The sequence below is a fragment of the Ips typographus genome, linkage group LG10, assembly GCF_016097725.1.
Source record: "Ips typographus isolate SLU linkage group LG10, UJ_Ityp_2.0, whole genome shotgun sequence".
Classification (NCBI taxonomy): Eukaryota; Metazoa; Arthropoda; class Insecta; order Coleoptera; family Curculionidae; genus Ips; species Ips typographus.
In genome coordinates, this window is record NC_138431.1 from 135,778 (window position 1) to 161,665 (window position 25,888).

At 34.9% G+C, this 25,888-nt stretch overlaps 1 protein-coding gene and 1 non-coding gene across 2 annotated transcripts; both read right to left on the reverse strand.

Moving 5' to 3' along the window:
- Positions 1-714: 714 nt before the first annotated feature.
- On the reverse strand, positions 715-25,734 carry LOC145734665 (protein takeout-like). The gene is made up of 4 exons (XM_081988157.1): positions 25,574-25,734; positions 4,401-4,585; positions 3,865-4,045; positions 715-1,161 (listed from the first exon to the last, which is right to left on the reverse strand). Exons 1-4 carry the CDS (start codon positions 25,668-25,670, stop codon positions 860-862), a joined length of 765 nt encoding a protein of 254 aa, XP_081844283.1. The 5' UTR covers positions 25,671-25,734; the 3' UTR covers positions 715-859.
- On the reverse strand, positions 5,350-5,424 carry TRNAF-GAA (transfer RNA phenylalanine (anticodon GAA)). The gene has a single exon. It is a non-coding gene; the product is annotated as a tRNA-Phe (tRNA).
- Positions 25,735-25,888: the final 154 nt, after the last annotated feature.

The window sequence follows — 25,888 nt, forward strand, 5'->3', positions numbered from 1 at the left end:
AAGGGGTTGTTGAAAGTTGGGCGCCAAATTAACCCAACAGCAAGTAAAAAATTTCATTAAAGACTTGTATAAGCACATAAAATAGTAGTTTTCCTAATCAGTGCGCAAAGTTATGTTTATGTAGAGCTTTAAGTGCGGGAAATCCACTTTGCGCACGTGTTAGGGATAATATTTTTTCTACGAATGAAATAACTATACATTTGGTTTTAAATTTAAAATTTTTATTGACAAAAATGCTACTTTGCATATGTACAAGTGTGCGCAAACTAGCTTCTTTGTGGTCATTCGTAGAAAAAAGTCTTTTTTGTAATTTTGGCATAAAAAGTGACACTTTTCAAAACTGATTAGAGTGACAAAACGTTATGTAACTAGTTATGAAAAGTTCATTTCATCACTCCCTGTTTTTATGCATTTCCGTAGAAACATATGGGCGACATCCATCATAACATGTCGTTGTCACAGTTTATAAAAGGTGCTATGGAAGTGAATATTTGTGTTAAATCACTTTAAAAGATGGGTTTTACCGCTTTTTGGTCAAAATTAGAAAAAATTATGTACGCAACACGTTTCGAAAATGTCTTATTGTGTAACTCATTCAAATTGTAGGACCTCGCTGCGCTCGCCCTACAAACATTCATTCGTTACACAAAATCGATCTTTTCGTAACTGGTTACATAAATAGCTATTACATTTTAGGAGTTAAGAAAAAAAGACTTTTTAAAACTAATTTTTTATAAAACTTAGTCTTTCAAAAACAAAAAACCGATTACATTTCTAATTTCTAACCTTAAATCAAATGTTTTATTTAATCAATAATCAACTCACAATATGACCTAAAAAGAAGTACTTACTTATAAACTCAATCAACAAATAATTCCTTAACAGAATAGAAAGAAAAAAGTTGATTAACAATTCCAAATATAAAATCAGATACAACTTGTTGTATTACTGGTTGCAGATCGTTAATTATCGTTTCAATGTTCTCATTGATCACTTTATTGGTTTTGTCTTGAATATCACTATGATTGCCAAACAGTTTCTCTAAAATAACGTGGGAATCCTCCACTTCTAAAGCAATTGACGCTTTCTCCCATTTAAGGTATTCCTTGTGGTTTTTTGTATATGGAATGGCTTTGAGGCCCAGATGGATTTGGAAGTTTGCTGAAACAAAAAATAATAAAATTTTGTTGTAGAAAAGTACAGAAGATAAAAAAGTAAAGGGAAGAAATTAAATTTAATGTCATCAATCTTCATCAATTTCAACATTGAATTCTAAATTTAGTAGCTATTGCTGCAATAGCTGATAAAACGGTTGGTGTAGCAGAAGTAAGTTTCGCTAAATAACCTGCTTTTTAAAAATGACCCCAGGAAAAGATCTATAGCCATTAAATCTGGTGACCTAGCAGGCTACGTAATGGAGCCGCCCGTTTGATCAAATCCATGTGATTGATCAATGAAATTTGATATAAAAGTATTATTAATAGGTTAATAATTTAATTTAATTTACAGGTAAAACTTTGTGTTTAAGACTACATGAGGCATTTACGAATATTGTACCGGTAGATACCTGTTTAACATAGAGCGTTCGAAAATTGTTTTTGGTAACTACCATTGCCGTTCTGAAATTTTACCCATATACCGAATATATGTACCCGGTTTATCATTTATGGATCGAGAAGTTCCGTCGGTAAATTAAGAAAAAAGTTACTTTTGACAGGTTTTCCCTTAAAATTTAGAATCCTAACCCCAAAAATTAGTTTATGGTTGACGGTTTGGCGGTTTGTTCCACAGTTTAGCAAGCTTATGAGAGTGACCTGTTAAATTAAAATGGATATTGGAATATGTTCTGTTTGCGAGATGGAGGGAGAGTATGCCGATATTATAAAACATTTCAACAATGAACATCTGGATGCCAGATCTCAAAGACATAGGATTACCAATCGCGTTCTAAAATTCATTCAACCGTAATGAACCAGATCCTTAAAAGTTACACCGATTGTGGTAAACGGTGGAATTAGCAGGTATAATTTTCGTAAATGCCTATGATACCCTGGAAGTTAACCAAATAAGTAAAATAATAACGTTTCTGTACGACTTGTCTAATTTTGAGTGATTACAGCACCACAAAAGTTATCCGGGCTTATAAGCCGTGGTCCAATGGAATTTCTTCCTGATTTTTGTCCCCCTCTTTGACTGCTATTGCTCCTTCCTGCTATATTTTTTTATTCATTGGTTGGGATTAGCTGGTACTCTAGTTGGCCATGGTTTTGACACACGGTGATATTGGAGACCTGCAGAGCATGTTAATAACACTAGTTTTGAGTGTTTTGACAAGTGCAAATATGCCGTCGCGGTTACGTTATTCTAACCAAGATTACTTAAATCTGTTTACTATTTACGGGGAATGTGATAAAGTTGTGAGTGGCGTATTTGCCGATTGTTATCCAGAAAAACCAAGGCCATCACCAAAAGCTGTCAAGCAAATAATTGAAAATGTTAAGAGTACGGGATCTGTGAAGAGAAAAGCTATTAAAACAAAACCAATCCTTAATTATACAAATGTAGAAATTGCAATTTTGGGCTATTTTGTTGCAAATCCAACTTCGTCAATAAGGCAAGTTTCCGTAGAAGGTATATCCAAAAGCTCAATTCAAAGGATCCTGAAGAAACATAAATTTCACCCTTTTTCATTTAAATTAGTGCAACACTTAAAAGAGGTTGACTTTCCGAAGAGAGTGGTTTTTAGTGAGTTTTTGCTGACTAGTCACTATGGAGAAGAATTGTTTTTGAATAATATTATTTAGAGCGACGAGGCCAAATTCACTAAAAATGGGTTGGATTTAGGTATAGGCAAGTAAATTGAAACGTATAGTAATTTTTAATGCTCAAAATGATTCCGTCATAAAAAATGTGGGTTTCTATTTAAAAACTTGAAATTTTTCATTTTTTTTTGTGGCAAGTTTATGATTTTTTTTTGACGACCTTGTATACAAGTGAGTCATTACGCACCCCCAGTTTAATAAAACGATCCTTAGTTAGTTATACACTAACCCAAAGTTTAATTGCAAAATGAAATACGGTTTTGACAGAGTACAAAAATATGTTGAGCGTTGCAACTGTCACTTTTTTGGAAAAACATCAAATATTTCGAAAAAGGCTAGGGCATTGTACACAAAAGTTGGTCAGAATTTTGTGAGGAATCCAAATATGTAATAATCTATAGGGTGTTCTATTTAAAATAAGAAAGTTGTGATCGACTACCGGTATAAACGGAAGTGCAACCATCTTGAAAATATTTTAGTTAGATTGGGCATGCCCACATCAGTATCCTGCCAAATTTTTAAAACTCTCCTATTTATAGTTTTTCCAATATCAATCGATGTCTTTCGTCGTTTGGCACCCTGTCAGATTGACAACTGACGCAACTGTCAAATTCGTGCACCATGGCGATATAAAACTAAGTTTGTGGCGTATTACTTAGTTATGAAACATTCTTAAAAGAAATTTTGGCAGATGTGACGTACGTGACAATTAACAAGTCCCAGTGTGTAAAACAATAAAATTATCACAATTCAAACCACAGAGCAATTAAATCTACTTTGGGTCCAATCCTAAATTATATTAAAAACTTATTGAGAGTTTTAACGTATGTAACGTGAAAAGAGTCGGCATTCCATGTCGACTCTAGCAGTTCAATGAATTGACTAAAACGTAACAAGAGCGGCCCTGAAATCAGTTCAGAACCAATATTAGCCCTAAGACCTTTCATATTTGTGTTAGTAAATTTTCTGCTTTTTTAATCATTTGACCTCTGTAATCTCATCAACATTACTGCTATCTCATTCACTCTCACGCATAACTTACTGTAATTCCCATCAGCTGGTCCATGTTCGTCAAAAGTAACCACTAGAAACTTTCCGTTCACATTATAGGTGGATTTGATGCGAAGACGTGGAAAGGTGATGCTAATGTTGACCTTGTGATGTTCCAGATCCAGATCGAACTGATCCAGACGAAATTCGTCGGCGTCATAGATGTGGATGTCCTGAAAACCAATACAGAGTGACCTATGTTTTTTTTTTCTTTCGAGAGTGAATATCTTCGATAAACTGTTAGACAAAAGGGAGCGAAATTGTTGTACTGTTTTGACGTTTGAGCGAACATCATAGCTGTCATATCAACCGAGATAGAAGCACTAAAACAGTGACATTAACTTTTTAGGGACCGAAAATATTACTGTAAAGACAACTGAGTGTTATTCAACACCACCTGTCTACTTCAACTCCACTTAGTGAAAATCGACTACGAACGAATCTTCTACAGGTCATGGTACCCGAGTTAGAGCAGTGAAAAATGTACCCTTTAATTTATAAATTTTTGAAGGATTTTAGAAAACTTACGGTAAATGTGACCTTGACTTGATCTGCTTCGTTGACACAGGTCGGAGGTATGATCAGAGGGTCCAGGGCCGGAACGAACAGTTCTGGAACACCTTTTTTCAGGGCCGGCTTTAGAATTTCGATATTTTTCTGAACGCATTGATGAAGATGTGGGTCTGTCCTGTTGCATGGCTGTATTTGGCTGGCTGAAAGAAAAAAACCATCTACATTTTTGATAAACATAGAACAGACATAGACATCTATATTATTGCTCAGGAGAAGCGTTATTAGAAAAATGAAGTAGGAAGCCAAAAATAGAGACAAATCTAATTATTTTTCTAATTGTTAAATAACTGAAGTATACTATTGATTCTGGAATATTCTTACGTCCCCTACCAATAGTAGATTTATACGGATTATTCCACTCAACCAAGGTAAGATTATGCAGCAAAAAAGGTATTAATATAAACGGTAGTTCAATCATTTTCGAAAAAAATACAGCATTAATTTCACGTCGTCATGGAATCATATTAATACTACTGTACGATTGGTTTGTTTAATGTGGTTAATGTCTAAATATACTTCAACCTAATAAAAATGAAACGTTTCAGTGATATTTCGAGAAATAACCTCACACAAAATACCGCTCCAGCCTTTAAATTCACCAGACTCTTTTCCATTCTAGCATGTTCTTCTTACAAATTTCCCTCATCTTAAAGGACTCGTAAAATTATGGAAAACATGCTATCATGAAAATTATCAGTAATTTTAATGCTCTCATGGTATTACCTCCGAAAATTATCGATATTTTCTAAATGTTGTCACAAGTTAATAGCTTATATCTAAACCTTATAGAGATAAAAAATCAGATTGTAGAATATTTTAGAATTATCTAAGAAGTAAAATGTCAAACAGAAGTCATTTTATGGCGTAGCGGACATTAATTAAAAGTTAAAACAAAAACTTTTTCCGCATTTACCCGGATTCGAACCAGCGACCTTTGCGTTTTCAGCGCAATGCTCTACCAACTGAGCTACCAAGGTGCACTGGTACACTCGACCCGTCGGGAATCAGTTTTTCATTCAGAAGTCATTCACAACCGAAACCAATAAGTCCGTATTTTCTCGACACTTAAGGGTTATAAAGGATTAGAAATAAATAAAAACAAAAAATCAAATTTTCAGTTTTTATCGGATATCTTCTGAAGTATTCAGAAAATCGAAATTTTTAAAACTTTAAATTGCTCAACTTTGCCTCAATTTAAACTTTCTCCTATCTTTTATAATTTCCGAGATCCCAATGGTGATTGACCCAAATTTAAATTACCCTTTATAGCAATCTTTAGCTATTTTTTCTACTTTTACAGGGATATTGGTTCGTTTCTTAACAGTTTAGAGAACGGATAGGTAGGCAATTTTCCATCGGTTGAACGAATACAGAATCCTAGACTTTTCGCAACTGTGCGATATGAAATAGACCAATCACAGGCAATTTTCAGCGTGCGATATGAAATAGACCAATTACAGACAATCTTCAGCGTGCGATATGAAATAGACCAATCTTGAACGTAAACAAAATAATTCTTCTGATTGTCATCCTCACTGACAGTTGGCATCAAAACATTGCATTTTGGCTTATGTTTTGAGGCAATGAAAAAGCCGTTCAAGTTTCAGTTAGTGTTCAATTAAAGAAAAAACATCTACTTTATAATATGATAAAGCAAATGATACAAACTTACAATTTACAATGAATCAAATCGATTCAACACCTCAACTTAAAAGACAAAGTTAATCAGCTGGCACCCGGTGACAATCCGGGACACCGGTCAAACTTTGGTTGCGTCGAAAGTGATAATGTAAACACGGAAACGTTTCAAACATTGATGTTTATTTGTGTGAAATTTGGTAAGTAATTCCAATTAGTCGTAGAAAAAATAGCCTGTAAAACTCGGGCGAATTGTCCATATTGCCGTAGTCCGATTGTCGTCCTCTCGTGCGATAAGGACATCTTATTCACCCTTGTTGTACAATATACTATTACCGCACTAGAGCGGAAAAGTGCTACTTTCGCCATAAAAAATAGTGCGGCAAAGTACACTTTTCCGCACGATCGTAGGAAATAGTTATTTAATTCTTAGTATTTTTTGTGATTTTACGCACCCCTATACATTTTGGACACCAACTGTTAAATAGGTTGGTAACAAAAAAAAAAAAAAAACATTTTGCCGGACTAGTAACGTAATGACTTTCCCCGGACTGAAACCGACTATCTAATAGAGCATATTACGATACAGTATGAAATGAATAATTATTACAATCACATTTCACTTCAAATGGAGTGTTAGCATCTCGCTGCAGATTTCTTAGTGAAAGTTTCATTTCACTCCCTTTAAGTTTCTGAGACCTCATTTTATATCCTTTAGTTTCATTAGAATATTTGTTTAGTTTCTTAAGAATGGTTCAATGGGACACTTTAAAAGTTGAGGTTTATCTTGCTTTTAAACTAGCTTTCACACTTGCACTGTTCGTACTAAGGACACTATTAAAAATTACAGGAACTTTAATAAAATCCACTAACACTATGATCTATGAATCCCTTTCTTCGTTCATTGGTCAACTTCTAGTTCTGCAAGATTCTCAAAACTGACAACTGAAGAGGGGAATTACCTTTATCAAGTTGGGCAGGCCTGGACTTTCTGGAGTCACTTTTTGTAGGTCAAATTTTTGCTGTTTTGTCAAAATGTTACAAAAAGTTTATTTAAAGTCAAGTTTTGCTTTGTAGCTTTGTTTAATTTTGACGTTAGACTGTTAGAATTTGTTTACTTTTGACAGATAAAAATTAAAGCATTAGAAAGCGGTTGCAAACGCGCCATTAGAATGCTATACAGCTAAAAACCAAATATTCATTCATTTTATTTAAAATTACATGCAGTAACCAAACCAAACAGTAAACACCCTTTCATAGAAATAATTTTGATTGGTCTAATATTCCAATAATAAAATTATGTAACAGTAACTGAGTGTAACTAATCCAGTTGATGGGTTCGGATCTGGCAACGCTGCCGAAGAGTCATAGCCTACTCGAAATTGTATTGCGTTTTATGTCTTTGTCTCGCGCATGGAATTATCTATGTTTCTCTGTCAGTTACACGATTTTACTATGGCCATTTTTAATTTCTCTACACCTGTATACGTTGCGTATTGTAGTAAACAATGAATAAAAAAAATGTAAACATAGCAGGAAGGAGCAATAGCAAACAAAGTGGGTGACAGAAACAAGGGGGAGTAATATGGCGGCCGTCAATACTTGTTAATCTTGTCCACTGTACAACTTAATTTAAATTTGCAAAACTCAACTGTTAAAGAACCACAAACTAACACTATACTACAACAAATACAAACAACAAATTTTTGCGGGTTTGAAACTCCAAACTTTCAATGACTTTGCGTCAATTCAACTGCGCAGTAGGCGAATGCGCAATCAAAGTAGGTGGACTTCCGTCCCCCTCGCTTAATGCACAAACGAGTTATAATTTGTATTATTGTTACCTCCTGATACTTGTTCTTTTTACTCATTGGTAGTAAATAACAGCGCATGACGTGATGTTGAAACGAGGTTCGCAAGTTACAGGGTTAGTCACAAAGTATACCAACTTTCGAAACGTGTTGCATACATAATTTTTTCTAATTTTGACCAAAAAGCGGTAAAAACCATCTTTTAAAGTGATTTAACACAAATATTCACTTTCATAGCACCTTGTATAAATAGTGACAACGACATGTTATGATGGATGTCGCCCATATGTTTCTACGGAAATGCAAAAAAACAGGGAGTGATGAAATTAACTTTTCATAACTAGTTACATAACGTTTTGTCACTCTAATCAGTTTTGAAAAGTGTCACTTTATATGCCAAAATTAGAAAAAAAAATTAGTTCCAGTAAGTTCCTATGTACAGGGTGTTCCAATAAGCCGTGCACGCAGCTGTCTCGAAAACTATACATAGTAGCTCTTCGGGGTAAAAATATGTTTAGTAAATGTGGCCATGAAAAAATGCTGGAAATAATTAAACTCTCATATTAAATAAACGAATAAATTTACTGTTCATATTAAGTGCTGGGGATGGTCCAAAAGTTGCTTGGACAAAAATGGAATATCTCGAAAATGGCTCATCGCAGAAACTTTTGTCCTCTGTCCTGATACACATGTTCAATTTAGTTTTCGGTTTTTCCTGTAGAGGGCGTTTTTCCAAAATTTACGCTTTCATGCTAGATATCTCAAAAAAATCATGCTGATATCATGATATTGCTTTCTATTGTCACTTCCCTAAAGAATCTGATTATCAGGCGTGGTGTGAAAACTGCAGTACTTTATCTTTTCTGTAACACGAGATATCAGAGAAAACCCGCTTAAAAAGACCTTTCCATAGTTGTAAATATTACTTGACTGACTAAATAAGGATAATAGATGTTTGAAATAGGGTGGTTATAATGTACCAGGATTTCTCTATAAGATGCTAGTGTTTTCAGTGTTGCGTTCATAAACTCAAAAATCAAACAAAAGTGCTTCGAATGGAAACGGAAACGTAAATTTTAGAAAAAACGCCCTCTACAGGAAAGACGATAAACTAATTTGAACATGTGTTTTTAGGTGCTTTAAAGGACAGAATATGCTTTTCAAAATGACGCAAAAACGATCAGCTGTTTTCGATATATTTAATTTCTTTCAAAGCAAACTTTGGAACAAAACCACCACTTTATATGAAGAGATAGAAAATAAAGTTAAAGCAAAATTGTTCGTTGAGAACAGACAATTACGTTCATCGTATTTTTGCTATATTGTTCTATTTAAATATTTAGAGTATTTGGACATTTTTCATTTTAGTGGTATCGAAACGCCCCCTAACAGTGGATTTAGAAGGCTGAACATTATTTCGAGCAGTTTTTCGTGGCTATATTTACTAGACAGATTTTTTTCCAAAGCGCTACTATGTATATTTTCCGAGAAACAGCCGCGGGTACGGATTATTGAAACACCCTGTACAGGGTGGCCAACTAAGAATTTGAGGTACTGTATCTAAAAAACCAAAAATGATACATGTTTGAAACAAAAATTTTATTAAATCAAGTAATATGACCATTAGGAATACATTTAAAATATTTTCGTGATTCCAGTGTTGCCGCATCTATATAAAATCAGTGGCAACAATGGATTTTTGTTCGACAACCCTAGTAACTGATACAATTTCTTGTTTCTGTTAACTAACCTAAGGAGTTTTTTGGTTTAATCAGTTTTGAACTAAATTTTGTTTTCGAGATATTGACTATTAAACATTGGAATTGTCACTATTTGGAAGGGCGAACGGTTGAGGATAGAGCAAAATGATTTACTTGTTCCTTTCTTACTTTTTTTGAGATCTATCTTATGATGGTATATTCAAAACTTTTAAAAAAATTCAAATTTTCAGTATTTTTTTGTTTTTTAAAGATTTAAAAAATGATAAGATAGATCTCAAAAAAGTAAGAAAGGAACATGTAATTCGTTTTGCTCTATCTTCAACCGTTCGTCTGCTAGGTCCTTTTTTGCACTTGCAGTTACGTGTTGTACAACAACTTTCACTTGCGTGCAAGAAAGATGTACTTTTTACACTTGTTGCATAAATAACTATTTTGACTCAACAATGACTGAAAAAAAGTTGTAAAAGTAGTGCAAAATAGTAATACTGTGAATCGTTAAATTGGTCTTTATGAGTACTCTTAAAATGTGAAGTCATACACAGGGTCTAAGTTTTGAATTAAAAAAGATGGTATAATTTGTGACTGACCCTGTATACATTTAAACCTAATTTTACCCTCACGTCATGCGCTGTTTATTACTATTTTTTCACATTGTACTGTTATTTGCATTTAACATACATACCAGGTGTCCAAGAGCACCCTGGACATAGGAGATTAACATGGGAAAATGGTTTTGATTTTTTTGCGCCTGTACGGTTCATTTAATGGAAAAACGCTTTAGATAAAAGTTGTAGGGCACATTTTCGGCTATCAACTTGTAATTTTTTCAACACCGTAGATTTGACCATTAAGACGAAAAACGGATCTAAAATTCGGAATTATTCTTTATTAGTAGCCACAGCCCAAAAATCTGGTAAGTTGCGTTTATAACCTCATTCAATGTCTCTACTCAACTTATTTACCTTGTAGCAAAATTCTTTAAGAAAACACTGGTTTTGCTTGCAAATATTTAATGAGGATGACCGAATCACCTATCTCAAACCTCATCATAACACTACCAAACGATTTAAAGTGATAAAAACAATGGACTAGGAAGGCCTGCAGATGTTGGAAGATAAGTTGCTTTACTATACAGGGACCACAAAAGAGGGTAAATACTTCCCTCAAAAGTGATGCAATTTAGTGACCTATGTGACTGATAGTTTTATTGTATCCTTCTGTTTTGTAGTGTTATCAATACACCATAGTGTTTAAGTGGTTTTATATTGTATGATGTTAATAAAAAGGCATTTTTTATAACTGATTGTCAATGTTTTTTCCCTAGTTCTACAGGGTAAGGTAAGTACTGATATTTAACTAGCTCCATTAGTTAACTTGGACATCCAGGGACCTACAAAGATACTTGTAAAATGTCTACTAACCAAAAATAGTTTATTTGCAAGTAATGTGTAACTCGAGTTCACATTTGATTAGTAAAGGTATGTCCTGTGAAATGGTGTATTGAATTAGAAGCAAATCGTTTCTCTTTAGAGACTTTCAATCACTACATTTCACCTACCTTTGCTAATTTGGAACTCCACTATTATCCAAACAAACATTAGGTTAGTAAGACAAAGTTGTTTTTAGCATAGCTTCTATGGTGAAAGGTTCACCCACTCACACTCAATCTGTGGAAGAATCACTGTTTATGTGGTAAGACCAGTTTTCTTTGCCACCTATTGTACCTATGCTTTTCACTTGAAGAAAATGTATACTGTACCTTGAACTGTGAATAAATAATTAATACAAATGTTTAGTGTACAAAGTTTTATTTGGAACAATTGAGTGTGTGGAAAAAAGAACACAATTATAATGTTAATAAACCTAGAATAGAACAGCTCATGTCGATAGCTCAATTGAAAAGTTGGTTTTTTGACAATACCTACCCATATACAAAAACTTTTGTCACACCTGACTGATAATTTGACTGTGTAAGTCCATATTCTGTTCCTAGAAGGGGTTTCTCAGAGGTTTTATAGCCAGTTTAAGATTATTCACATTTCACAGTCCCATCAAATTTTGAGATTTCAGTCAGATATCAACACTGAATCATTTATTAGATTACAGAATGACTGACAGCGATTTGTTATGATTTTGAAAGGTTGGTAGCACGGCCGGATATAAACTTTCCTTAACGATCGCTTGGCGCGAGATTTAAAATTTCCGAATTTTAGATCCGTTTTGCGTCTTAATGGTCAAATCTACGGTATTGAAAAAATTACAAGTTGATAGCCGAAAATGTGTTCTACAACTTTTATCTAAAGCGTTTTTGTGTTGAAAGTGAGTACTTTCCACCCGGGCGGAAAGTAAAAGCAGGTAATTTTTATCTTTCCACCTGGTTTACACATAAGAAATAACGTTATTACATACCTGGTTGAAAATAAAAACCTTTTATGTGCAATGTGATGTTGGGAAGAGTAAAGGCGGAAACAGACTGAGCCCACGTGATATATTACATTGTCATGATTTAAACTGTGATGGCATGCTTAGAAACACACTGATATCACGTTTTATTATTTTTATATTTATGTACTACACAAATTTGACATATTGCAAAGTCAGTTGACATACGCATTGGGTCAGTTTTTTTCTGATTTCAATCTGTTTGCTTGTTTTTGTAAATTTTCAATTATGGAAAGCGCCAGCTATATCAATTCTTCAGACTGGAAAAAAGAAATGGAAACTGTGGCTGCTTCTATCCTTCTCGAAGAAAAAAAAAACATGGGTCCATGATATAAACATTAAAATAAAAGGATTGAGTGAATTTTATTGTTTGTTCCAAGAGTTACAAAATGACCCACAACGCTTTAAAATGTATTTCCGAATGACCAAAGAAGAAATTGGTTTTCTACACGGCTTAATTAAAAAGGGCATTCAAAAACAACATACCCTACTCAACTTCTAAGAGCTATATTTTTCGTCTGCAAACGTGAGCTCCTGCAGACGAAAAATGTGGGGATCGACAGAAAATTATTACATGCTAGCACGCATGCTATTGGGGATGTAACGTAATGCGCATGAGATAACTTCAGTGTGGTTCTGATGTATTAACATACTATGTTAACCAGATAACTACACTTTTTGTATGAATCGTGATAGCACGTGGGCTCACGTGAGCTCAGTCTATTTCTATTCCGCCAATTTATAGTTATTTAACCAACGAGTGTATTGAGTATGTAAATCAAATGGAGATTATTAATCGCTTATTAATATAAAAGTGGTTTACAAAAATTTTCCGTCGACTATAGTCTATAATGAATGTTTGTAATTCTAAGAAGTTTGAAAAAAAAAATGTGAGTTGTATACGCAACACCGCAAACCGAAATCATCTTTGACAATGACAGTGAGAGGTCTGTCGGTAATGATTGATGTGAACTAAAGTAGTGTACCGTCGTACTCTTTAATGACACACTTCTTGTACAACACTGTATATTGTTTACAAACAAAACTGACACTGACACTTAACCTCGCTATCTGACAACTTCAACTTCACTACAACCATCAACTCAACAACTCACTAACCAGGCCTGGTTCAGCTGCTTATGTAGGCTTCCATGGTTTCTAGAAAGTTCCCAAATATTCATGAAATTGACAACGTAACATACAGGGGTAACAACAAATAACTAAAGAAATCCTAACTAATAATCAAAAGTTCGCTTCGCAACACTGCCCCCCTCCTAGAGTTGATCGTCCCGATCATCAACTTCACCAGCTTTGGGTGGTCGGTAAGGTGCAAGTCGATCCAGGTGAACTCTTTTCATTTTCGCCCGATGTCCTCGCTGTATTCTGTAGACAACGTCGTTCAGACGCTTTATAACGTCGTAGGGTCCCTCCCATGACCTCTGTAGCTTCGGTGACTTCCCTTTCTTTCGAGCAGGATTGTATAACCAGACCTGATCACCGGCTTGGAATCCGCTGCTGTTGGCCCTTTTGTCATATCTTGTCTTTAGTCGGTCGCTTGCAAATTTCAACTTCTGCCGGACTTCCTCATGGATCACGTGCAAGCGTTGCGCCAATTTTTCCGAATAGCTATCACAAGAGGCTGGGGGTTCTTCCGGTCGTCCAAAAAGAAGATCCATTGGCAAACGAAGCTCCCTTCCAAAGACAACACTAGCTGGTGTTTTGCCAGTGGAATCATGTACTGCCGATCGATAAGCCATCAGGAACAACGGAATGTGCTGATCCCAATCTGTCTGATTGTTATCGACGACTGTCCTTAGGTAGTTGCCTAGTGTCCGGTTGAAACGTTCCACCATTCCGTCTGACTGTGGGTGTAATGGAGTAGTTCTGGTTTTCCTAATTCCCAATCGGTCACACACTTCCGTGAATACTGCCGATTCGAAATTACGCCCTTGATCCGAATGCAGCTCCCTCGGTACTCCAAATCTGCAGAAGAAGTTGTCAACCAGAACTTTTGCTACAGTAGCGGCTTCCTGGTTTGGTATTGCGTACACTTCTGGCTATTTACTGAAGTAGTCCATTGCGACCAAGACATAGCGATTTCCGGAATTAGTTTTGGGAAAAGGTCCAGCTACATCAACGGCAATCCTCTCAAACGGAGCTCCGACATTATACTGCTTCATACATCCTCGGCTCCGAGTTTTGGGACCCTTGCTACTGAAACAGTCTGCGCAACGCCGACACCAATCTTCTACATCTGAGCGGCTTTGTAGCCAATAGAACCTTTCCCTAACTTTATTTAACGTTTTGTTGATGCCAAAGTGCCCTCCACCAATTCCACTATGGGCTTCTTTCAGTACGTCACTAACTCGGTTTCTTGGCAGAACTACCTGTAGTCGTTCTTCTTTCCCATCCGGACTTTCCCATTTTCTTTTTAGTAAATCTCCATCAATAATAAGGGACTCCCATAATGCCCAATATCCCTTTAATGTTGGAGACTTAGCGGAAATCTCCTCCCAATTTGGTCTTTCTCCACGCTCTTTCCAGTTAATTATCTGTCCTAAATCGGGGTCTTCTCGTTGATCGGCAGCCAAGTTTTCCCGATCCCATGCGATGTCATTTTTCAGAGCGATCCTTCGACAAGGCTTTCCAAATTCAGCTATCTCCAGGCGTTTACAGTGATTGCAACCTTCCACACAAGGTCTTCGTGACACTGCGTCCGCGTTTCCGTGCAAACGTCCCCTTCTGTGCTCAATCTGGAAGTCATATTCTTGAAGTCTTTGCATTCTTCTAGGTTTGCGGCACTGCGATTGAATGTGCCCCTTTTCTCCACAGTTCCAGCATTCCAATGACCGAGTAAACGTGGTGGTTTGAGCGTTTCGGTTGTTCTGACTTCTTCTATTTAACGCTCCCATTAGTTCTTTTCGAAATGTCTCCAGCTGACGATTCCAGTCTGACTGAGTGATTGTGTGATCTGAACTGGAATATCGGTTTCTCGGTTCCGGTGTAAGGCTTCTGACTTGACGCACTCGAGTATGTCCTCGTGATACTTGCTTGACCGCCTCAAACTCCAAAGCGTAGGCAAGAGCATCATGCAATGTTTGGCATCTCGCTAATCGTATTGCTTGCTCTGTGTCACAATCTTTAAGACCTCGTACAAAAGCCCGTACTGCCATTCGCTCTCTAATGTCGTGAGAGGCCGTTGGATAGGCCAGACAAACTAATCGAGCAATGTCGGCTTCATACTGTTGAAGTGTTTCCGTGCTTCTTTGGGTCCTACTAGACAACTGAGCTTCGTATACTTGTTCTAGGTGCTTATTTCCAAATCTCATCTCTAAATGTTGGATTAAGTCGTCGTAGTTTTTGTACTGGCTCTCGTCCAAAGTCTGCAAAACCTCCAGTGCTTCTTCTCGAAGTGACAAAACCAAGGCAGTGGCTTTGTCACTTGATGTCCAATTGTTGGCCTCTGCGGCAGCCTCAAACTGTTTTTTGTAAACCTGCCATGAGGTCTTACCGTCGAAAACTGGTGGCTTAATATTTGAGCAGACACTAGAACTGGCGACTACGGTTGGCTTTGAAGACTTTTCCTGTAGTTTGTCAAATTCCTCTCGCAAGGTCTGAACGGTCTCCTCCATACCGCTTATCCTCTCATTTACCTTTTCTTCCAAAATTTCCATCCTGTTGTCCATTTCTCCTTTTATTTCATTTATTACTCGGTCTAATTTTTCATCTTGTCGTTGAAACTGGTCTTTAATTTGGTCTTGGCTTGCTTTGAACTGCTCTTGACTTATTTGGCTTGCTTTCATTTCTTCGAACTTTTGGTCTTGGCTCGCTTTCATTTCTTCGAACTGTTGGTCTTGGCTCGCTTTCATTTGCTCCAACTTTTGGTCCTGACTTGCTTTCATTGCTTGAATCATCTCCATAAGTTGTTTCATTCCTTCATCCATTTTGGCACTTTGTTGTCGTGTACTCACAGGCATTCAACACACCTTCTGCTTTTGTCGGTTTATTCTGTCTTCCTCTGGAACTCTTCTTCGATTCTCCAATCCCACTTCTGACACCAAATGTACCGTCGTACTCTTTAATGACACACTTCTTGTACAACACTGTATATTGTTTACAAACAATAAACTGACACTGACACTTAACCTCGCTATCTGACAACTTCAACTTCACTACAACCATCAACTCAACAACTCACTAACCAGGCCTGGTTCAGCTGCTTATGTAGGCTTCCATGGTTTCTAGAAAGTTCCCAAATATTCATGAAATTGACAACGTAACATACAGGGGTAACAACAAATAACTAAAGAAATCCTAACTAATAATCAAAAGTTCGCTTCGCAACAGTAGTGATAATTAATATGCGTTTTCTGTTTTTTTTGTGACTGGTTTTATTGGCTCTACCAACTAGGGTTTTTCGCCAGCTTGATACGTCAAAGTACGAGTCCACTGGATACATTTATATCGCAACAATGTTGTACAAGACGCTATACTGCTACTTGTACTAGACGACAAATAAACCGTGTTTTGCAAGAGGAAAATGAGTTTCCAGCGTCTTGTACACAAATATATCCAGTAGGCTCGTACTTAAGTCGGGCTTGTGCCACTGAGCCCCAGACAGATTCCTCGTGGAAATTATAACCATCACTCTCACATTCACGTGGTCTTCTCATAGGTTTTCACCCTCTCAAAAGAAAGGGTCTCTCTGCGGTCCAAGGTCACAACTGATCAATTTTTCAAATACTTTTCAAATACGGACCTAGACTTTTATTTCGTTGTCAAAAAAAATGTACCTAGTGTATTACGTACTTGGTACTTTAAGTTTTTTTAAATAAATTAAGCAATTGAAATTGATATAAATATTGTTTACCGAATGATGCGGCATTAATGGTGCTGTTCCTAGATTTTGGAACGCCATCTGTACTTTCTAACTCATAGAGTTGAGTACAGATGTCACCAGATGTTGCACACAACTATGAAATTGATATGTTGTGATAATGAGTAGAAAATGAATTGAATTTTGATGAAACAACTTAAACTTAATTTAACCTTATTAAAATTTTGTGTTAAAGTGTTAAAAAGAGCGATGAACCTAATTACTAAGTCGTATCAAACTAACTTATCTACTCATTATGACACCATACGAATTCCAAATGCCTATTTAAAAAAAAATCTAAATACACTCGATATAGTTTTTTGACAAGTGTGGCATATCATTAGTTTTGGAAGGTCTGTAGCTACTACAAAACGAAATAAAAAGTCCAGGTCCGTATTTGAAAATTTTAAATTGATGATGGTACTCGTATCTAAATAATTATGGTACCCGTATCTGAAAACTAAAATTATTTTCTTAAGGAGCATAAAGGTCCTCCAAAAGATTCCATTGATTTTCCGAGGTAATCATTAATAAAGTCGTAAAAATTGAAAAGAAATTTAAGTTTTTCGGTTTTTGTCTGATATCTCCGGACGTGAAATTTTTTTATTTTTTTTTGCCAGATTATTAAGCAATAAGATGCCCAACTTTGCCTCCATTTAACTTAAGCTCGATCAACTATAGTTTCTGAAATATTAATGCTAATGCATCGAATTTGTAACTCCCTGTATACTTAATAGGTCTATAGCTTACGAATTTTTATTTTTTTTAAACTTTTAAGTTACAGCCTGTTTCATAAAAACTTAAAGGTAAAAAAATACATTTTTTACTGTATATTGCCACGTTTAGAGATGCGTAGTGAGAGATGGTAGAGAAAAAACAGGTCACAGGCAAGCTTCGTTTATTATAAAATAGTTTAAACCAAACACTTAAGAGGGGTTATTCTTACCCCCAGAATAGAAGGGCCACTAATGCCGTATTTACCCATATTTACCGACGTCTTCATGAAAATTACGGGGAGGGCGAGTCTAGTTCAGCCCTCAGCTACACTGTAAAGGGGGGCACGCAAGGTGTTCTTGTACGGTGTGACCAAAGGACCAAGTAGTAAACTGATAGCGTTAAGGGTTCTAACGGTCACTTCAAGTTGCGAGCGAACCCTTCTCTTTTCAGCCTGGGATCCTAAGAGAGTAGCGAGCCAACCCACCACTTCATGTTAGAGGACCAGTGACTAGTGATGAGCGATACCGTGATATTTAAATCACAACGTTAATTGTTACCGTTATATTTTGATATCAGTGATTTAATAGTGTGACGTGATCACGACATTCAGGCATTCACGATTTCGGCTACAAGAAATAAAGATCATCTTCCAGCCATAGCTCGATGTACGTGCTGTTAATAAGGCGCGATGTCGCTTGCGGTTCGTGTTAAGTCTTACGATGGTATTCGATAATCGACTTTATAGCAAAAACCGCGTTTTAGTAAGTCGCAACTTTGAGATGGGAACTTGGAAAAATCAGAAAACTGTAATCGTAATCACGTTATTCACGTCACGCTTTTGCGATACTTTTGGTAGCAGTCGTGATCAGTGATTTCTAAATATCAGTGATTAAATCACAGTTCGTTATATTTCGCTCATCACTACCAGTGACCTCCCTCTGGGGAGGACCCCAGAGTTCGGTGCCTTAGCCAAGCTACGGTGCCTCTCTTATATTCGTCAGCGACCTCATTATGCTAACCTTGCTGACTATGGTGGTTACTGGGTACAATATTGTTCAATTTTTGGATAGTTTTATTGATGGTAAATAATATTTTTTATATAAATGATCTTATTTTATTTTACTTATCTCTACAGTGCGTTTTTTTTAACGCGCAACATAGGATTTCACGTGTTAAATTTTTAAGCCCATGTTAGACCATGTTATTTTGGAACTACAAGTATGAAACTTGACGGGTGGCTGTTTCGTACCCTGAAGTTTAAGTAAGTTTACCAATTCGGCCTAAAAAGTGTTAAAAAGCTTGCAAAAAATCATCTTTTTTCGAAAAGGTTTTATCGTTTCATACTCCCTGTATGCATTGTTGTTCTTTGTTGTTTTTGATACTGGCACGGCAGGTAGCAGGTAAAATTTGGCGTAGAAAGTTAAAACAGGGTGATCATTAACTTTATATCAAGAAAGTTAAGAACAAAAGAAGTATTTTTATAAGTGAATGGTTCAAAGTGACCTCCGTTTGAAGCCAAACAGTATTCCAAACAATCATAAAATGCCCTTTTCACGTTCAAAAGATGTCGGGTCGTGATGCAGTCAAAATATGTCACTTTACCTGCTACCTGACCTGCCAGTATAAAAACAACAAGGAACAACAATGCATACAGGGAGTATGGAACGATAAAATCTTTTCGAAAAAAAATGATTTTTTTCCAGTTTTTAATCACTTTTTAGACCAAATTGGTAGACTTACTTAAGCTTCAGGGTACTAAAGACACACCCGTCAAGTTATAGACTTGCAGTTCCAAAATAAAATGGTCTAACATGGGCTTAAAAATTTAACACGTAAAATCCTATGTTGCGCGTTAAAAAAAACGCACTGTATATCTTGTGCACTGTTTAACAAAAAATGGACCAAAAATAAGAAATAACTACCATGTAGAAAATCAAAATTAGAGAATTGAGGTCCGCGGACTAGGTTTTAGACATGACAGGAAGCGGAGGGACGTTATAAAATCAATGATGATATCAGTTATGATACTTTCAGGTTGAGTTGCGTATATGGTATAACTATTATTAAATTTCGTCCTGTTATTAGTCAATTATTCAGCGTTTAGCAACGATTTACACAATTTTTTATTCCCTAGAGGTTTAGAAAAAATTTAAATCACTCTAAGGGTAATTTAAATACTCTAAACTTATTCTTAGGATGATTTATATAGAAATGACGGAATTAACCAATAGCAGCGTCTGATTTCAGGGTTGCCATAGATATTATTCTTAGAATAAAGTTATTCTGAACTGAAAGTACTGGGCCTAAATGATATTCGCTTATTTACAGATGTAAACAAACAAACATCAATGTCGCATATACGGGGCGCGGTGCAAACTTAATAGAACTGTGGTTTTATTTATTTTTTTAAATAATGATACTTCAATTTCTTTTGTAAGACGTCAAAATTTAATAAAATATTGTTGTTGTTTTCGTGAAAAAAAAATGTTTTGTCACTTGTATAAATAACTATTAAGCAAAACCTTGCAATACATTTTGTATGTAATTTTGTTTTGTAATTTCGAACTGTCTGTTCGGTCTTCGTCACAACCTCCGTAATTTGTATTGTCCAAACATTTTGCCAAAAATTTAAATTTTCATATTTATACTGCCCCTTTTAACCGGACGGTAAATCGTCACCTTTCGCATGCGTTCTAATACACATGGGTTAAACGTAAATAATTAAATGCATCGCTAAACGTCAACCTTGTATCAATTCATAATGTATACTAAGTAAAAATATATTCAATAATTATTGTTTAATTATCAGTGAATTATTTATGGTTTGGAGGTCATTTAAATCAATCTGTAAATATTATTTATTTTTACATACATTTTTTTATTGAATTTTTAGTGGAGGTTATTTGCAAAAACGCGCAACGCATTTAAATTTGTCTTAATTGAATGAATTTTACATAAAATAGTAATTTACGTATTAAAGTCTGGAAAAACAGAATTACGCCCGCAGTCTAAAGTTAAGTTAAATAATTTAATAAAACTCTTTTTCGCTAAATTTAGGATAGGGAATCAAATGCTAAAAAGATTTTCAGTATTCCGGTTTTTCCAACTTAAATTTTGTGGCATGAGACTTTTAACGTTGAATTGGAATTATCATATAGCGGCTATATGATAATTTCAATTCAACGTTAAGCTATACTATAGCTTATTAAGTTGAAAAGTAAGATATAAAAGAGGAATGTGAAAGTCATTAGCCCAACCTAACTTCAATATTTTAATTGTTATGGATTTTCAAAAGAGAAAAGTTTCGATCTTTGATCGTCGTTTTTTTAGGAGGTTGAATTTCAGATGTGTTATGTCTATCTTTCTTATAATGAAAAGTACAATTCAAAAACATCAATAATATATTGGTTTGGGAACAACTGAACACTTTTCTGAATCACACTGTATAGAAAAGAATAATTTTAACCTATCCAGCTTAACATTCTCCAACAATTTTTATAGGTATTGTATACACTGTGTGTAAAAAGTCCAGCAACCCTGAATAATTTCGAAAAATATAGAACTTATGGAATAACAACCTGTATGTATAAAAGTTGAGGCATTTTAAACGTTTTTCTGTTATATCACATGCAATTTTCAAGAACATTTTCTTATTCGCTCTCTCATTTTGATTACATTTCATGTAACATGTTGAATGGTTAACCTGAACAGTTTGACAGATATTAGTTAAAGAAAACTACAAATTCAAGTAAATAAAAAAATGTTATTTGATTAAATGCTGAAAATGTGCCCCTTGAACTGTCTGACGATAAGCTAAAATAAAATAAAATTTTTGTCCCACGACGAAAGACATCGATTGATATTGGAAAAAGTATAAATAGGAGAGTTTTGAAAATTTGGCATGATACTGATGTGGGCATGCCCAATCTAACTAAAATATTTTCAAGATGGTTGCACTTCCGTTTATACCGGAAGTCGATCACAACTTTCTTATTTTAAATACATCACCCTATATATTATTACATATTTGGATTCCTCACAAAATTCCGACCAACTTTTGTGTACGATGCCGTATGTCTATCTCTAGCCGTTTTCGAAATATTTGAGGTTTTTCCAAAAAAGTGACAGTTGCAATGCTCAACATATTTTTGTACTCTGTCAAAACCGTATTTCATTTTGCAATGAAACTTTGGGTTATTGTAAATAAAGGATCGTTTTATTAAACTGAGGGTGTGTAATGACTCATTTGTATACAGGGTCGTCGAAAAAAATCATAAACCTGCCACTAAAAAAAATGAAAAATTTCAAGTTTTTTAAATAGAAACCCACATTTTTTATGACGGAATCATTTTGAGCATTAAAAATTACTACACGTTTCAATTTACTTGCCTATACCTAAATCCAACCCATTTCGTTTTATTTGAGAATAAACATTTTTTATTATAAAAACTCCAGATTTCTTGAAAATTTCTCTCTCTAATTACGTTTGGATTTATGTCACACCAGTAGTGTGAATTATGTCTATTGAACATTCCATTTGAAAAGTGAATTTGGCCTCGTCGCTCTAAATAATATTATTCAAAAACAATTCATCTCCATAGTGACTAGTCAGCAAAAACTCACTAAAAACCACTCTCTTCGGAAAGTCAACCTCTTTTAAGTGTTGCCCTAATTTAAATGAAAAAGGGTGAAATTTATGTTTCTTCAGGATCCTTTGAATTGAGCTTTTAGATATGCCTGATTCTACGGAAACTTGTCTTATTGACGAAGTTGGATTTGCAACAAAATAGCCCAAAATTGAAATTTCTACATTTGTATTATTAAGGATTGGTTTTGTTTTAATAGCTTTTCTCTTCACAGATCCCGTATTATTAAAATTTTCAATTATTTGCTTGACAGCTTTTGGTGATGGCTTTGGTTTTTGTGGATAACGAGCGGCAAATACCTCACATGTTCTACTCGCAACTTTATCACATTCTCCGTAAATAATAAACAGATTTAAGTAATCATGGTTTGAATAACGTAACCGCGACGGCATATTTGCAAGTGTCAAAACACTCAAAACTAGTGTTATTAACATGCCCTGCAGGTCTCCAATATCACCGTGTGTCAAAAGCATGACCAACTAGTATACCAGATAATCCCAACCGTGCAGCATAATAAAAAAATGTCTATTCTCAAATAAAACGAAATGGGTTGGATTTAGGTATAGGCAAGTAAATTGAAACGTATAGTAGTTTTTAATGCTCAAAATGATTCCGTCATAAAAAATGTGGGTTTCTATTTAAAAAAACTTGAGATTTTTCATTTTTTTAGTGGCAAGTTTATGATTTTCTTTTGATGACCCTGTATACAAATGAGTCATTACACACCCTCAGTTTAATAAAACGATCCTTCATTTACAATAACCCAACGTTTCATTGCTAAATGAAATACGGTTTTGACAGAGTACAAAAATATGTTGAGCATTGCAACTGTCACTTTTTTGGAAAAACATACAAATAACAAATATTTCGAAAGCGGCTAGAAATAGGCATAGGGCATTGTACACAAAAGTTGGTCAGAATTTTGTGAGGAATCGAAATATGTAATAATATATAGGGTGTTCTATTTAAAATAAGAAAGTTGTGATCGACTTCCGGTATAGTGCAACCATCTTGAAAATATTTTAATCAGATCGGGCATGCCCACATCAGTATCCTGCCAAATTTTCAGAACTCTCCTATTTATACTTTTTCCAATATCAATCGATGTCTTTCGTCGTGGGACACCCTGTATAATTGCGTTTATCCATAATTTTTCTTTTTGAATGATCTAAATTTGTCAGTTTTGTTGCATATACCTTATTTTTTAAGTGAAAAGAATCTAGGGGCGTCAAATCTGGTGATCTAAGCGGCCATTCATTTCAAGCAAAGTTTTCTTTAATAATTAAATAGTTGCCTAACTGTTCAAGTTAACCATCATGTTACATGAAATGTCACCAAAATAAAAGGGTTAATCAGAAAATGTCATAAAACACTTAAAAAATACTGAAGTATTTATATATTTTTTTAATTTTAAATAATAATAACATTTTTATTTTTAAAATTAAGAATAGGATTTTGCCTGATTATGTGTGTAATAAGGTAAAGACTTTTAGTGATATTCATGAATACAATACTCGGAATAAAACTGATTTTATTATTAATGTGAGACCAGGGACCAATATTGTTTCAAACAAGTTATTGTATAGAGGATTATTGGATCTCAATAATCTCCCGCCGCATCTCAAAGACTGTGAGAGTTTGAACGTTTTTAAAAAACAACTTCGTCGACATATACAAGCTCATTGTTTTTAATTTGTAATAATTGTGTTTATATTGTTCTTTTATTGTGTTCTTTGTTGATATATTTGTGAAATTATGTAGCCATTGGGCTAAATAAATATCATTATTATTATATTATTATTGTCATAATACTGAACTCTTTAGTATTATGACAATACCTACAACATTTAAAGATAAATTAGTCAGAACAAAAATTTTCTATATTAACTAGCAGTATTAAAACCAGCAACAGATACTACGGTTGTCAATCAAAAATGTCAGATAAAAAATATAACCGACAACCGAGGTATAATATACAGGGTGGGAACTTTCAAGGTGACCCATCATTGGGATCTTGGAAATCGCAGGGTTCGTTAAATTGAGAAAAAGTTGTGCCATTTATTGCCCGTTCAAAATGTGTCTTAAAATCCAAGATATCTACAGGGGTTATCAAATTACTAAAACCTTTTATTTCCTTTTTTGTAAGTATTACAAATTTGTTTTGTCACTAACCGTTGACATTAGAACAAAATGTCAAATACTAAAAATGTATAGTATCTTTTAGCTCATTGTTTGACATAACGTAGATAATTAGGAAAAAATGGTTCTAGGTTCTAGGAGGCGCCAGTTTTGTTTTTCTTAAAGGTGCATATGGGGGCCTTCGAGGTCTTCATGTTTAAATCCCCTAGATTTTTTTGTGGGGTGACCTAAGGTAACATGTTTATTTTACTCCAAGCAATACCGAAAAGCAATTACGGATTAAAGTGGAAAACGCGTTGCAAAATATTACTCCGCAAATTGTTCAAAAAGCAGTTAGCGATATGGACAGAAGAATTAGATTATGCGTATTGAAAATCTTTAAACTAATTTATTTGGTTGGTGAAGTTCCGTTGCTCGGCTTACAGTTAGCTATTTTCTTATTTAAACAATTAAAAATAGCTTATTATTTGGAAAGAAGATGATATTTTATTGTAGAAGTTTGGCGATAGATTTAGATTGCTAAACTTTTTAATAAAAGAAGACAAGAAACATATGCGCCCATAAGAAAAACAAAAGTGGCGCCCCCTAGAACCTAGACACATTTTTTCCTAATTATTTCCGTTATGTCAAACAATATGCTGAAAGATGCCATACATTTTTGCTATTTAACATTTTGTTCTAATGTACACGGTTAGTGACATATTTACAAAACAAGGAATTCAAAGATTTTAGTAATTTGGTAATAATTTGATAACCCCTGTAGATATCTTAGATTTTAAGACACATTCTGAACGGGCACTACATGGAGCAACATTTTCTCCATTTAACGAAACCTGTAACTATTGCCATTTCCAAGATCCCAATGATGGGTCACCTTGTATAAATACAAAACCTTTTCTAGTTGATCTCACGATACAGAGACGGAGATATTTAGCGTCTAGATAGCCCAACTATATTACCTATACCCTGTATAGACAACAAATTAGACTAATTCGAGATTGGACCAATCAGTCCAGACGTCAATGTTACGACGTCCGGCAAGACGGCTAAAAAACAAACTTCAAGATCGGGTTTTCTTTTTTTAAATTTAGTTTGGGTCAGAAGAAAATTTGCAGTAAAGAAAAAAAATCAAACTTACGTAATTTTTCTCCACTGATGCACCCTAAACAAACAACCAAATAAAACGTGACGTAAACGTATACTTTCAACATGTTTCGGCTGAAATGAACTCTCATATACGAAAACTATCTCTTAGGCTGCATTCCCACTTTATCGCACGTTCAAAACAGGTATGATAATTATACGTGTTTTCGATTGGGCACGCAATTTACAAGCTGAAAATACCGATTTGATCGGCTAAGTGAAAGAGAAACGCTTGTTTACTAAAATTACCATATTGCATCATTGTATTGGTTTTCCACCGCTAGTTACATCTTGCAGAATTGCGGTTTTT

Bases quoted from the DNA above. Each gene is read 5' to 3' on its own strand.
- LOC145734665 (XM_081988157.1), bottom strand. From the start codon at position 25,670: ATGAGAGTTCATTTCAGCCGAAACATGTTGAAAGTATACGTTTACGTC. The intron at 4,586-25,573 runs GTAAGTTTGATT...TTTTTCTTTCAG, and splicing joins CATCAGTGGAGAAAAATTAC to CCAGCCAAATACAGCCATGC. The intron at 4,046-4,400 runs GTAAGTTTTCTA...ATTGGTTTTCAG, and splicing joins AAGTCAAGGTCACATTTACC to GACATCCACATCTATGACGC.